The sequence below is a fragment of the Mesoplodon mirus genome (assembly GCF_964341445.2).
Source record: "Mesoplodon mirus genome assembly, chromosome: 4".
NCBI classification, from domain to species: Eukaryota; Metazoa; Chordata; class Mammalia; order Artiodactyla; family Ziphiidae; genus Mesoplodon; species Mesoplodon mirus.
This window is the reverse complement of record NC_138979.1, coordinates 6,814,786-6,830,907: the sequence shown is the minus strand read 5'-3', so window position 1 is coordinate 6,830,907 and position 16,122 is coordinate 6,814,786. Positions and strand designations below refer to the sequence as shown.

Genomic DNA, 16,122 nt, shown 5'->3' with positions numbered 1-16,122 from the left:
TTATCTGAAAACATAATATATTTCTAGAGAAGCCAACATGTCTTTGTTGCAGTGACTAAGCCCAAAAGGCAGTAAGCTGAGTTCTTGTCCAGCTTCTACAAGGAACACATTCCTTAACTTCTCTGTGCATCAAGTTCATTGCCCATCTCATGGGAAAGGACAGCACAGTCAACTCCTGATTTTCCATACTAATAAAAGGAGAACTGGCATGAATAATCCAAGAGCAGCACATAATGGGAAAAGTGTTTGTGTTTGGCTCTGGAATGCATCATACCATACATTGTTCTGGCAGCAAACTTATCTTCCTTATGGTTTATTTCTTAAGTAATATTAAAATAAGTGTACTTTACTGCATAGTCACTGGCTGACCAGGATGAGGGGTGAGGAGTGAGGAGTGAATTAGAAGCATGGCCAGTGGAGAGAAGAAATAAGACCCCAGGAAGAGATTGACACAGGAGATTACATATATGTTCATCAGGCACCTCAAGAATCTCAAGATAGAAGGTGCATGTTTAATAATATTTCTTTGAACAGTGGCAAAATTATTTTTAAGTTTGCTGTTTCTTTCTCTCAAATATAATTAGATATAAAAATTTAACTTTAAAAATGCATGTATTAAGCAACCAGTGCTGTAAGGAAAATAAAATAAAATACAATATCCAAGAGGCTGGACCAGTAGCTGGGCTTTGGATGCAGCTGCCATTTGCACTCATTATCTTACTGGGCTGTCATCGAAATCACCCTAGTATTCCAAAGGATAATGCAGCTTTTAGCAAACTGGGATATGACACCGCCACTAACAGGTCATGTTTATATTCAGGTCTCATTAAGGAGGGAAAGCCTCCTCTTTGTTCATCGTCAAGTCTCATGCAGAGGCAGTGGACAAGCTCTCGCACTGATGATGGTCATGGGGCATGTCCTGACTACCTTTTGAAGCTTTCCAAATGTGGGAGCTGGAAAAGATATGATAAAGGTCTGCTTTCAAGGCAGGAGACAGAAGTGTTCCCACAGTGCTTTTGAAAAGTGCTGTTCGATTGTATATACTGATAAGGCAACTTAAACGGCAAACACACATAAAAGACATAAACAGGCAAATGTCAGGCTCATTTCCTGCAAAGGGGTATCACTGCTAAGCTTGTGATGAGCCTAGAGGGACTTGTTCACCAAAGTTTGAACCCCAGTTTCCAGGCCACTTTATTATTATCACATCTGGGGAGGATCAGTCAACTAAAAAGTTTTGTTGTTTTTTTTTTTTTAAAGCAGGATTCTGACTTACCAACTACTAAGAAGTCATTAAGTAATTAATTCCACTTGTTACAGACTTCATGGTTCCCAGTGCATTACAGGGAACTCTTTAGTTTGGAAGCTTAAGTCTAATTGTTGCACATTTTTACCCAGACCTTGTTCTAGTTTCTAGGTCACTACTGTTTTGCAACAGTGGAAATTAGAAGTATAGAAAAAAAGTTTTATTTAAGTTATCCTATAATTCTATTGCATTTTGCCTCCAAGTGGTTTAAATAATACAATTTTCGTGACAACATCCTGAAAATATAAACAGATGTCAAGCATCGAAATTGTCTTGGGAGAGGAGTCTAATATGAGGCTTGTAGAGGCTGTTCTGAAAAGTCACAAAAGCAGTGGCAGAATCCAAGGCTGGACCTGGATGGCCAACTGAAATCACCCTCTGCCGTACCGGCTTGCCGGGGCGCTTGGTACTGCAACCAGTGGCGTCAGCAAAATCTCCGGGTAAGAAAGACACCAGGCTGCATATATAACTTAGATGCATCTTTCACCTCTTTCCTGGAGGGAAACCTCCCTCACTAATACCACTGCTCCATTCAAACAAACAATTCATCACTGCCCTGGATGCTCGGCTATTCATACTGTCGGTGCTAGTTCTTCTCAAGAAATGACGAACTTCCTCTCCGTGACGATAGCTTATGTCGCGTACCAAGGATAAACATGTTATTCACTTATTACTCCGATGCTATTTTCTTTCTCCTTATTGTTTCCTATTTTCTATTTTCTAACATTGCCTCTATGCTTTCTGCAGTCTCTGGAATGTCAGCAAAACAATACAATGTTCATTTCACCATTACTGAGGAAGCAGCTTCAAGGATGATCATAAAGATCCGTTTGTACATGGGAATCGCAAACTGAGACCGGCTCCAAGCAGGGAGGAAGATGTTTACATGTGACATAGAGCCGGGGCATGGAGAGACCAGTTAATTTTCTCTTTTGGGTTCTATTTGTGGAAAAGGATATTAAATGTGGGTACCAGTGGTCAGTGTGCTCAAAAGCTTGAGTTCAGACTTGAGGGCATTTAGTTTAATTTATTGTTGGTTTAAGCACATTTAAACTGAACACAAACCATCCATTAAACACTTATGTACATCTTTGGAGCCCACCAGCAAAGCATGCAGATAAATGCTCACCACTGTATTTGAATATTAAAAGTATTCTCAAATACTTTTATCTCTAGAACTTATGTTTTGGGAATTTGATGTTTAGTATGTTGCTGTTGCCTCTCCAGTTCTTTCTACATTTCTGCATTTTTGTACTTTTCAGGATAATGTTAAAATAGTCATGAGTTTCTATAGTGTCTGAGGATGGAATATAATCATGGACCATTTTAAATGAAGAGGGATGTTTAAAATGCGACCATTTCTATTTTCCATCAAATTCAGCACTTCCTCTCCAAATTCATTATTTGAATGATGATCTACAGGATGGTTTTGGGCAAGGCATTTACAACATTATTTACTGTCCTTTGCTCCTTGATTCAGCTACTAGTTACATCCATTCTGTTATTCAAAACTGCAATTAAGGGTAAGAAGCAAACATCAGGAATTTGCTTTGTATCTTTGTACCAGACTTTCTATCTAAAGGCTGCAACTTTTATGAGATAGGTATCTTTTTCTGAAGTGATGCAAAGCTTCATGCTACTTGCAGGATCAATGTTACAGACAGTGACGGTGAAAAACAGAAACTTCAGGTTACTGAAGTATCTGGAGAGATGGTGGTCCTTCCCTATGGAGTGCTTTTTCTTTTCTCTTTTTTTCTCTGAAAACTTAGAAATATAAACAGGAGATTTTCCAAATGAAAATATTTAGGACTACCTGAACTTTCTGGAAAATATACATTTATATAGATACAAAGAAATGATTTAATAAGCTTTTGGTAAAATGAAGGGATATGATAGATGAATTCATTCCATCTGTATCCCATCACTAATTTGGGTAAAATTTTTAAAATCTCTAAGATTCAGCAGAAAATATTTAAGTTAAATTAGAAAAAGGACTGACTAAGGTCAGACAAGAACACCTAAGTTAGAAAGCCTTCCTTCCTAGAAATCTATCACAAAGTTGAGGGGATATGGTTTGTGACACAGGTTGCAGATTTTAAAAATCTACTACATTCTTATAGAGATTATATATATATATATTTTTAAGATTTTAAAAGATTTTATTTATTTATTTATTTTTGGCTGTGATGGGTCTTCGTTGCTGCCCGCACGGGCTTTCTCTAGTTGCGGCGAGCAGAGGCTACTCTTTGTTGAGGTGTGCGGGCTTCTTCTCATTGCAGTGGCTTCTCTTGTTGAAGAGCACAGGCTCTAGGCACGCAGGCTTCAGTAGTTGTGGCTCATGGGCTCTAGAGCACAGGCTCAGGAGTTGTGGTGCACGGGCGCAGTTGCTCTGCGGCACGTGGGATCTTCATGGACCAGGGATGGCACCTGTGTCCCCTGCATTGGCAGGCGGATTCTTATCCACTGTGCCACCAAGGAAGTCCGGGATTATATATTTTTTTAAAAAAATATTGTAAACCTCTAATGAAGTAGCTATTAGAAAGTAATCCATTGTGTAAAGTAATTACTCTAAAAGTCATCACACTCTAATGACTTCACTTCTTGCAGGACAGAAGGTAAGTTTAGAGATTGGTCATCTTGCACACCAGTATTTGAGAACCAAATTGTAGTTACTGACTTCAGAGTCATTGTTATATTAGAACGAGGGTTGAACACACTGAGCATGTGCTGTCTATATCAGTGTTTTTCAGACTTTTAAAATTGCAGACCACAAATATATATGTGTGCGTGTATATGTATACACGCACACATATATATTTATATACATCCTACAGGATGTCTTATGACACACATTTACATGTATGTGAAAGGAATTTTTCATGAACTCTGATATAGTCCATTCAATATCCTTTTCTTTTCATCCAGGTCTAGAGCCATTACATTGATTCCCTTACTGGCTAAAGGGTTTAAGTCTACACTTGGGAATCCCTGGCCCTCATGACACATTGCTCTCTGTAGGTCTTTTAACTCATGAAATATTATTTTCAGCCATGAAGGAGCAAACAGAATAGACAGAGACAAGGTAAAGTCACACTTGAATCCTGGGGCAGAGTCAGCCTTAGAAAAAAGGGGCAGCTCCCTTCAGGGTTTGGCTTAGAGTTGCCAGAGAAGGCCCTGCCTTCTGAATATATGATCTTACCTGCATCCTGCCTTGCTGCTCACAGTTAAACCATCAGAGACTCATTCATCCTTGAAAAGTTAGATTTCAAAGTCACAAGCTCAAAATCTATGCTTTTTTTTTTTGCAGAAATTTTGTTCTCAGGGATCAGCTGACCCCCAGCAGAGAGAATGGCAGGATGTGGTAGGGGTACTGGTGCGGGGTGGGAAAAGCCATGTGCATCAGAAAGAGGAAAGATGGAGGAGCGGGTGGGGTTGGGTGGGAGCGTGCTCAGGACAAAATTTTACTCTCACACCTTGGCCTGGCCTGCAGAATGCAGAATGGATCTCTTCTTCAAAAGCCAAAAAAAAAAAAAAAGAAAAAAGAAAAGAAAAAGAAAAAAAACTGAAATAACGAATAACTGAGAAACAAAGGAAAAATAGTCTGTGAACATCTGGGTTCTAATTTCAGAAGAATGTTTAAGGTGAAGGAGCTTGATGAGGGCATTCATTTCACCATGGATTCTCTTTACTACTGAATGCTGATGATATTTCAGGCATGTAAAGGTCTAACCTTCTGATTTGGAGATCGAAGTTAATGCTTGTATTTGTTTTCTCAAGTCGTGGAACTGCAAATCGGAGGCCCAGAGAAGACTAAAAAAAAAAAAAAAATCACAAGACACTAAGTTTATGACATGGGAGGAACCTTATACACAGCATAGAAATCTTTTAAAGTCATCCCTGCAAATCCCCACCCTAGACTGCTGTCCCTTTTTCTGCTTCTGCCTTGGGGTAGCTGAGACTTCGGGGCCCAGGCAATGTGAGTCCCTACACATTGTGGTTCCCTCTCTTCATTTATCCTCCTATCAACTCTTTTCCTGCCACCTTCTTTATGTGCTAAATTAAAAACAACCTAAATATACGAGAAGAGATTGATTTAGAAAACTGTGATAATTCTGTTTGATGGACATTTATGTCATCATTGAAGTTACATCTGTGAAGCCTATGCCATGTGGAAAATGCTTCTAATGTAACTATGGTGAAAAAAGGTTGCAAAGTTGTATGTGCCATGGTTTCACCTATGGTTTTAAGAGGCTACCAGTGGAAAAATTACTGTACAGGAGTGAGGGTGTCTTGTAAGAAAATACACCAGGATAATATGCTGCAGTTAAGGTTGTGAGTGTATGGATTATTTTTTCCACCTTTCTTTCTTTTCCAAAGTTTTAAAACTGTTCTTAATATTTTTACAGTTTGAAAACAGCTTTTTAAAAACCTGGAGAAAAGTGAATCCAATGATAATATAAATAAGGAAGTAAAAATAATAGCTAAGACATGTAATTATATTACTTAGGCTCTCATGCACTGTACTAAGCCTTATATGCAATGTCTCACGTAATCACGACATCCACACTACGAGGTATACTGTGAATGCTGACATTTTACAGTCCAGCAGCATTCTGAGGATTAGGGAGATGAAGTGCCTTGTTCCAGGTGCAGAGCAAATGAACTCTAGATTTGGAACTGAAATCGCTACAAGCCAACTCCAGAACCTGGAACTCACAGCCACTACACTATGAGAATCAAACCAGCAATCAAACTCGTGTTATTATGAACCAGTAATAATATGAACTAATAATAAACCATCATTTTTATCATAAATCATCATTTCACTAGCCCTTGCCGAAGGAGCTGCAAGCCAGGTACTGCCCTGGTGGCTTTACATATACCATATCATTGCATTGCTCCAAACGTTCCTACAAACAGGTATTCTCCCATCTCAGTGTGACTTGCCCAAGGTATCACTGCTGATCAATGGAGAAATTGGGATAATAATTAGGGTGTGCCTAATTATTAAGCCTATACATCCTTATGCCCCAGCCAGGATGAATTCCTTTATAATTCCAAATGTGCAATTTTCTGTCAGACCTCTGGGGCTTTGCACATGCTCTTCTCTCTTCTTTAGAAACTTTTAAAGTCTTTCCCTGCTTTTTCTACTTGCAGGACTTCTCATGCGTCAAAACTCAGGGCAAGGGATCCTCCTGCAATACACCCTCCAAGCCCACAGGCCAGGTCAGGCAGAAATGTTCTCTTTATTCTTTGTCTCCTTCTTTGCTACTCACCCATGACTCAACCTATGATGTTGCTAAATTTTAAGTTTCTTATGGAATGGGGATTGTACATTTTCATCTCAATATTATCAGACTCTAGTTTAGTACCAGGCATATAGAAGGGGTGTAATTAAAAATGGTGAAAAAGAGTGTGCCCTTGTTTGCACACTTCCAGTGATGGGGAGCTTACTATATTGTGGGGAGGCCTGTTTAATGTTGGTCTTTTATTATTCAGCACGAGATGAGGATACCCTAAAGGTGTGACAATTTCATACTGATAAGAGACATATGTTCTTAACTAGAACCAAAAGCCAGATCTCTGGGCATTGATTCTAAAGAGCCTTTGTTGAGCCACTATTTTTTTTTTTTATCCTTCTAGAGAGACTTTGTGAGTTTTTACAAATCTTATCGGCATATAAATATTTTACATTACTAAAGCTATTATATGAAAATGATGTTACTACTTACAAATCAGAAGTAAACTTCTGAATACAACCTTGAATGCTTTGTTAAAATAAAAAGTCACTTGAAAACTACTTTTTAAAAAATATCAGGACTGGGATAATTAATCCTGGCAATTTGTGATGCTTTTTAATAGTTAGGACTACTTTTACATTTGGAATTTTACTACAACCCATTAAGAGTATTCTTTTAGAAGTACAAAATGAAGAAGTAAATAAATCAAAGCGTTTTATAACAAAACAGAATACAATAAAATTTGATGTGTTTAAGGGCATTCAAGGGCGAGATAAGAAAGCTATTAGGTTTCTTCTACTATAGACCTCAGAGATAAACGAATACAAACAATTTACTTCCTTGACTTCTAAAGATTATTTGCTGGTAAAATGGATTGACATCTTTTCACAAAAACACATTTGTGGCTAAGACCACACTGCCATTTTTACCCTCCACTTTGAACAACACTGGTGTCCAGTTTTTGTTCCAAGATTATCCTTAGTTATTGATGACCTTAGATGATTTCTGGTCTGGATTTAACCCTTTTAATACTGAAAAAGGAATGAGTGCCCAGTCACCTATAGATGCTAACACCATTACCACCATGTCAATTCATTTCTGTCTGGCCTTAGGTAGACCTTTTCCTATCAAATTGGGTGGCTGAATTTTTCTTGAAAACTAGCCAAAGGATTTATTAGCTTCTAGATAAAAGGATTCCAATGAAAAATATTCTAATATCTCAGCTTAGACATCCCATTCTATCTTCATGGCTTTGTTGAAAAATCTCATCTGTTATTCATTAGTTTTTATCCAATTTTTGCAGACCTGCTAGAACGTGGGCTTTTTGTTGAGGCCTGGTTCGAATCCTGGTTCTGTTCTTCATTATGTGAGACTTTGGGTAACTCATTTGATTTCTCTGAGTCTCAGTTTCCTCATCCATAACACAGGAGAAATACCTGACTCATAGGATTGTTGGTAGTTGTGAAAATTAAATGAGATAACACACACAAAACACCCAGTGATGGAATTATAACACAGAGGGCAATCAATACATGTTAGTTAATAAAAATCTATTATAAACATTTACTTTTCATTTAAATATTTACTTTTTTGACCCAAGAAGTGAGTTTACTAGACTACAGTTGGCATATCTTTTAAATACTCAGGATGAACGGAATGATAATCAATTTAGAATATAAAAAGGCAAACATATTATTTTAGCGCAATATCCTAGATTATAAACTGGGAATAGGTGTTACTGGATAGAAAGTTTCAAAAGCTCAAATAAATATGAGAAACACTGGGCTAGAAGGTTTCCTTACTGCAGAACTTCTCAGCACCTTTAAAATGAAATAGGCACCTGAATGTCCCAGGGGAGGATATGATTCTCAGCAGTGACTATAGGGCTCCCTTTTAAAGGCTTGCCTCAAAGGATTAACACTCTTTGGAAGACGCTTTGGGAAGCTGTTCTAATACAAACCTACACACTTACATATTTCCAGGAAGGTTTTTTCAAACAGGCCATTTCATTATCAATGAATCATAAGCATCTAATTTAAAACAGAGGAATACATATGTTTAATTTGTAACACTTAATTACGTAGTATTTGCAGATTTCAGGGTTATTTTTTCCTGATTTATGACTCCATAAAATAATGATTTCTCCTGTGATATTTATTACAAGGAGTTACTCTGTGTATACTTAAACTGCAATGGCATAAAATGAATTTATTGACCACAAGTAATTCTGAATGGGAAGTTCCTAAATCTGGAAACAAAGAAAGGAAAAAAAGACTCCTTATTCTTTCATAAGCCTGTTACAGATCATGATTGATCCTTTCTTTTTTCTTGCTATAAACAATTTTATGCATTATTCTTTATCAAGTAAGATGCATGGAAAATACAGACCTGGTAAAGCTGTTTTAAAACCTGGATTATGGTAATATTTTAACAGGAAAACACTGTGAATGATATTCACATGGGAGGTATATCTAAAGTAAAAGTTGAATCATCTTTGCTAAAATTCTTAATTCTGTTATTTCCTTTTTTTTTTTTTTTTTTTTGCGGTACGTGGGCCTCTTACTGTTGTGGCCTCTCCCGTCATGGAGCACAGGCTCCGGACGCGCAGGCTCAGCGGCCATGGCTCACAGGCCCAGCCACTCCGCGGCATGTGGGATCTTCCCGGACCGGGGCACGAACCCGTGTCCCCTGCATCGGCAGGCAGACTCTCAACCACTGTGCCACCAGGGAAGCCCCTTAATTCTGTTATTTCTTAAATCCTTTACATCGTAGTTCTTCTTGGATTCAAAGAAAACATTTGTAGTGAAATTCAAAGAAAAAATACTCGAGAAAAAAATCTGTAGTAAAAAAAATAGTTTTTAGAGATTTGTTGAGACTGAAGACATGTAAGACTGATGTCAAAAGAAAAGGCATATGAAAGTATTCATCATTTTGTGTATTTTAGCTCAGATTGTCCACTCAGTGTGGGTTGTGATGCAAAATCCCACCACCCTGGGAATTTCCTGCCTAATTGGTTTTAGTTGCCAGGTGCTAAATTGCTGAGTGCTAATTGGGGGGGGGCTTTCCACTAGTTCTCTTTAAAATTCAATTAGACAGAAATCAGTTAAGTGCATCTGGTTTTCTCTTACATTTGTTCCAGCCACCATAGGGTTCCCAAGGTCACACACCACCATTCGGGTGACGTTGTCCATCTTGTACTCACAGCTCAGTGGTCGCAATGCCTGCAACAGGAAAGAATACCAGTGTGGAGTCAGGGGCAGAATAAACGACATCCTGTCGCAAAAGCAATGCTGTGGGCCAGTCAGCTTCTCTTGATTTCAAACACCTGTATGAGTGCCTGAGCCCAAGGGTTCATGTGTGACCATCAACTCAGAAGAGAAGCTTGTGAGAAAAGACCGAAGTTTAATTTTAAGAAGAAACCTGTTGGATGGGTAAACACATTTGTTGTGTTTCATTGAGGAAAAAAATGCTTAGTAGAATATATATGTGTGTGTGTGTGTGTGTGTGTGTATATATATATATATATATATACACACACACACACATATATTTTTTTTTCTTTCTTTTTTTTTGGCTGCTCCACGTGGCATGTGGAATCTTAGTTCCCTGACCAGGGATTGAACCTGCACCCCCTGCAGTGGAAGCGCTGAGTCTTAACCACTGCACCGCCAGGGAAGTCCCTGAAAATGCTTAGTAGACTATTTATATGAACATTTTTGAAATGATTTGCATTACTGTTCATGTTCAGTTTGGGCCATGAAGATCATGGATAATTAAACATAACTAAACAAATTAATTTTTGCAAACATGAAATGACAGCAAGATGTATATTATAGATTATCCTACAGCCCACTGACATTTGCAAGAGAATTGCTTTGGACACAAATTTCCCCATACCATGGTTCCATTTTGAGATTACACACCCAATCTTAGTTCAATCCTATAAATACTTAAGATGGGAAGAGAACACTTTTTTATGTTTACCCACTGCTTTTCATCTCCCATCTTGCCCCATATCCTGTTCTGATTAGAATGTATAAAAACTCAAGTTTGAAGAGGCACTTAGAACTATGTGCTGGAGAAGGTCTCAAGGTTACAGCCGACGGGCTTATTCTACTTAGCCTAATGTCCTTAAGGGTCATCCATGTTGTAGTATGTGGCAGAATTTCCTTCCTTAAGGCTGAATAATATTCCATTGTATGTGTGTACTGTATATTCATCTGTTCACCCATTGATGGCCATTTGGGTTGTTTCCACATCTTGGCTATTGTGAATAGTGCTGCTATGAAAATGGATGTGCAGATATCAGTTGAGATACTGATTTTATTTCCTTTGTATATATACACAGAAGTGGCATTGCTGGATCATATGATAGTTCTTTTTTGAAGTTTTTGAGGATGATGTAATTTTTAAGGGGAAAATTTGGGGAGACTGTTGTTTTGCTGATTGTATGAGGTGGTGTTAGTGTATTTCTTAATGGGCCCCAGTTCTTGAAAACTGCTTTGTTTAACTGGGCACCAGGAGCATCTGATAGCTCAGGAATAATTTTTTGATTATTGTTCATTCATTTTGGAGATTTCTTTGAGGTTCAAAGAATTATTTTAGGAGATGATCTGGATCTTTAACTGCATTTTTGAGTCCATTGCCAAAGCCTGTTATTTGTACCATAATGGCAGTTTAGTACACAAGGGAAAATAAGGGTTATATTTATTGCAGCATTTGTGTTTGTGTTTAAAATATTGTTTATTTTAGAAAGAACAAGATTGTGATTCAACACTGGTTTCAGTTTAGTGGAAAAAACTGAGATTGTGCTTTCTAGTCTTCTGTCCTATGTTTATGTGAAAAACAAATGAAAGGAAAACAGTGAAATCTAGTGGAAAAGGAGTTATTAACCTATGTTTGTGTTATTATAAATGTTCCTGTGTTTAAATTAATGGATCTTTACAGTGGAATATTATGCCAGAATTACAAAGGATGTGTTATATCTGTGAGTGTTGATCTGGAAAGATAGTCTATGAAACGTAGACGTAGAGATGGAGGTGTGTATGTGTGGGTAGAGAAAATAGTCTGCAAGGATATATAAACTGAGCGGAAAGAATTAAAAGTAATTTCTATGTGGTAGCATTAAAAAAAAAAAAAGTTACACCCGACGGAGGGGAGAGTAAAGGAGGTTTATCTTTGGACTCCTGTCCTCTGCTCACAGCTCTCCCTTGTGTCTTCAGGCTAGAAATCCACATCTGGATCTCCGCCCTGAGCCCCTTTCCATCTTTCAAAACTTCATGTCCCTATGGCCCTGCTCTTGCCTTTGGTAATAGCTACATATGTTCATCCATTATTTCACTCTAACTTGTTAAGTGCTACTGATATATTACCTGTCAGCCTCATTCCCAAAGATAAGCTTGCAAACTGAGGACTTTCACAAAGGACCCCATGAGAGGACCATGGAAAAGGGTTCCAAATACGAGGACCACTTATCCGTCTGTCAGCTGTATCGAAATTTCATTTAAGGAAGTAATGAGAATTTTCAAGGATAAGTTTCAGAAACCACCTCCTTTCCATTCTTTCCACATGGCTGAGAAAAACCAAGAGCCAAAACCAAAACAAAGAAAAGGCAAACAAACCCCAGATACCGAAGTCAAGAGCTCTGTGGGTAAATCATACGCTTTAAGAAAATAAGCTTAAGCAGGCAGGGGTTTTTTTGTATCTGTTCTCTTCCCAGTGCCCAGAAAAATGTCCAGCACAAAGTAGTAGACGGTGTCAGGAGATACACAGCAAATGTAGCTCCCAATCTTTCCTACAAGGAGTCTGAAGTGAAATGGACTAGCACACAGCTGAGTATAAAGCCCTCTTCCTGCCATCAGCCATTGAAAGGTCTGTTTTAACTCATGAGAAAGAAATGAAATCTCTGATATTCAGAGGCAGCATTTAATACCTGCTCTTTCCAAAGAACCCGAGTGACATGTTAGTATCCTGAGGAGGTAAGAAACATATTTTCCAAAAGCTGATAATATTTTTGCTTCTCAAAGGTAGCTTTAGCATGTATTCAAGTTCTGAAGGATCCATAACTAACCCTAAGTGTACAGAGATGTTTTGTGTTGGGATTACTAACTCAATCCTGAAAACAGGAAAAAAAAAAAAAAAGAACTCAGCAAAAGCTTTCCAAAATACCCACGTGTCCCTTGAATATAATTCAAGGATTTGGTTTCTATAGTAAATATTTTTATCTTATCTGAAGGTTGAAAGTCATATGTACATTTTTTCCCCAGCTTTCTAGAAATAGCTTTTTCACATCAATCAGAGATCTCTTCTCTCCCCAGATTCCCCACCCTTTTTCTTTTTTTAACCTTTATTTCCTCTCTCTGAGTGGGAGAAACAATGATTGTTTATCTAGATATTTCTAGATTATTTTCCTCAGCTGTTCCTGGGACTATCTTGTTCTCATCCATTTATAGCTCTTAGAGTATTATTCATTCACTGAAAATATTTACTGTGTACCTACCACTTACTAGGCACTGATCAAAAAAAAAAAAAAAAAAGAAAATAACACCCTTGTCCTCCTTAAATGTCCTATTATTATAAGAATCCTAATAAGGAATCACAAGCAATTATAACAAGCAGTGGAAACATACAAGTACAGTTTGTTAAGTTTCATGAGAGCAGAAATTCACAGTGATGGAGGAGGACAGGCACAAAGAAGTAAGCAATCAGAGAAGACATCCTGGAGGAAGTGACATAACCTCATAGGGGGCCTGGCAGCTCAGTGGTTAAGAAGACGGGCCTGGACCTGACAGCTGAGGTGTCAATCTTGGTTCTGCTACGTAATAGCTGTGTAACTTTGGGCATGTTTCTGAATTTCTCCTTATCTATACAACAGGGATAATGATAGCCTTACCGTTTCTCTGTCAGGCTGTTATGAGGTCTAAGAAAATTGAATACTTGCAAGAGCACAGAGCAGAGCCCAGCTCACAGCAATTGCTTGGTGAATTTCAGCAGCCTCAGTCGTTATTAGGCCGAGGCCTGAAGGGTGAGTAGTAAGAAGTAAGCTGGGGAAAGGGGATGAGAGAGTAGAGTTACAGAGGGAACAGCAGGTGCGAGCTCTCTGTGGCGGGAGGGCCACAGGTATTACAGGTATTACAGAAACAGAAAAGAAATTCCATCCCTCTAGGACTAGGGTGGGAGGTAAAGGAAAGAAGCAAAGACTCGTGACGAAGCTGAGGAGGTCAGCAGGGGTGATGTAATTAAGGGCCTCATAAGTCATCTCAGGGCTTTGTAGGACTCTATCCTATAAGCAGTGGGGAGCTAGTGAGGGTTTTCAGCCAGAGAGTGACAGGGTCAGATTTGCATTTTAGAAAGAGGGCTTCCCAGGGCTTTCCTGGTGGCACAGTGGTTAAGAATCCGCCTGCCAATGCAGGGGACACAGATTTGATCCCTGGTCCGGGAAGATCCCACATGCCGTGGAGCAACTAAGCCTGTGAGCCACAACTGCTGAGCTCGCGTGCCACAACTACTGAAGCCCATGCGCCTAGAGCCCGTGCTCCGCAACAAGAGAAGCCACTGCAACGAGAAGCCCGTGCACCACAATGAAGAGTAGCCCCTGCTCACCGCAACTAGAGAAAGCCCAGCAACGAAGACCCAACACAGCAAAAAAAGAAAGAAAGAAAGAGGGCTTCCCATGCAGGGAAGGGGCTGGAGGCTGGGAGATGGGGAGATGAGTTAGGAGACTGGTGTAGCCATCTCGGGAGAAGATTGTGCCAGCCTGGAGGAAGGCAGTGACCGTGGCAGTGAGATGGAGAGAGGATAGGATTGGACAGGTATAGGACTGACTTAGGCTTTAGAAACTGGGTGGAGACTGGCGTGATTCTCTGAGATAGGCTAGAGACAGGAGGAGGAGTGTGGGAAGATGGCGCCTAGTTCCGGATGCACTGAGTGTGAGGTAGTTTGAGGTAGAGGAGTGGAGCATGTATGAGGTCCCTTGAATAGACACATTCATAGTGACAGAATGTGGAATGCTGGGTACCAGCGGCTGGGGAAAGAGGGTAAGAGGGAGTTGGTGTTTCATGGGTACAGAGTTTCAGTCTGGGGTGATGAAAGTGTTCTGGGGATGGATGGCAGTGATGGTTACACAACAAAGTGATTATACTTCATGGCGCTGAACTGTACACCTCAAAAGGGTTAAAATGGTACATTTTATGTTGCATATAGTTTACAACAATAATAATAAAAAGATAGAGCACATGGGCCTTTATTCCTAGAAAAATTTAGAAGGTCACCGAAAAGAATTGCAAAGGCTGGCTCCGTTAAGGTCTCCAGAGAAAGAGATGATCAGCTTCTGCATTTTTGAAAAGATGAATGTTTTTAGCCAAAGAACAACAAAACTGACAATCAGATAATCCCTCATACTTTTCTTTCCCCTTGAGAGAAAATTGTTTAAAAAAAAAAAAACTTGAACCAAGTATAAATAAAAAGAGACACAAACTTCAAACTGCTTAACAACAAAGAAGGAATTAGAATGTGGCTTAGTCATGTCAAATCAAATTCTGCCCAAGGGAAACTGATGGAGGAAAAACAGTTAAAGACTCATTGGCGATTATAGATAATGCCTGTTATAATGCTTAAAGCCAAAGATAGAAATGATAAATGTTTCCTGTGTTTTCCACCCAACAGTGAACAGTAAACTAGATGTTTTGCTAAAAGAAGAATATTTTGAATAGATGCTTTGTTTAACAAAGTCAGGGGTGCAGTGACAGAAAGGGAGTTGAAATAAAAATATAGGCAGAGCCCTGGAACATTTTTTAAAATAACATACTTGAGCTTCATTGTTTGTTTGTTTATGTATTATTTACATGTAATTATTCTTAAGTGATATGTTCCTACAAATTTCTTCAACAGAAACTCATGATGATTTTACAACTGTCAAAGATACTTGATTATTGCTCCTCTGGGTTATTTTTTCACTGAGAAGATAATTCAGTCAAAACATAAGTCATGAGACTAGAGGTGTGCACAGAGAATTTTGTATTCCCCACATTTGTAAATGCCTTTCAAATACTGACATCACAACCGTTGTTAGCATTTCTTTAGAGGAATTATTTTTCATTAAATTATTTGATCATTAGAATGTGCACGTTCCCAAGAGGATGCAGTTTTTGGAAAGTAGCAGAACTTTAATAAACTTCAGTTAAATGAACATATCCATCAGCAAGAATTTAAATAACACTGATCATGCCGACTTCTACGTGAAGCGCCAGGATGACTATGAAAGTGTGAAACTTGGTCTCTGCCCTTAATTGTGAGTCTGGGTACCTCTGAAACCAAGGGACTCTCTCTGTTATCCTTCAGTGTATTTACAATGGTTTTAGAGCAGAACCTGAGGATATTCTGAGTGGGAAGATCCATATTGTGATAAGGAAAGGAAATCTATAAAAAGCATTGTCGTCAGTTTAACAAATAGTGGCATTGCAGGACTGGCAAATGACAAAAACCTGGCTTTTTCTTGGTCCTGGTCCCGAAAAGGTGGACCAAGAAAAAAGAAAACATGAAACGTGTTTCCTTTCCAGTGCCTGTCTAGGCTGTTTT

The 16,122-nt window shown here is 38.8% G+C and overlaps 1 protein-coding gene across 1 annotated transcript in view; it reads right to left on the bottom strand.

The window, feature by feature from the left end:
* ITGA8 (integrin subunit alpha 8) overlaps positions 1–16,122 on the bottom strand; it is a 185,979-nt gene that overhangs the window by 60,815 nt on the left and 109,042 nt on the right. The window contains exons 21-22 of the mRNA XM_082617052.1: positions 9,675–9,767; positions 5,037–5,116 (exon numbers count right to left, since the gene is read on the bottom strand). Of these exons, the coding sequence (XP_082473178.1) occupies positions 5,037–5,116; positions 9,675–9,767 (173 nt within the window). The remainder of the gene's footprint in view (positions 1–5,036; positions 5,117–9,674; positions 9,768–16,122) is intronic.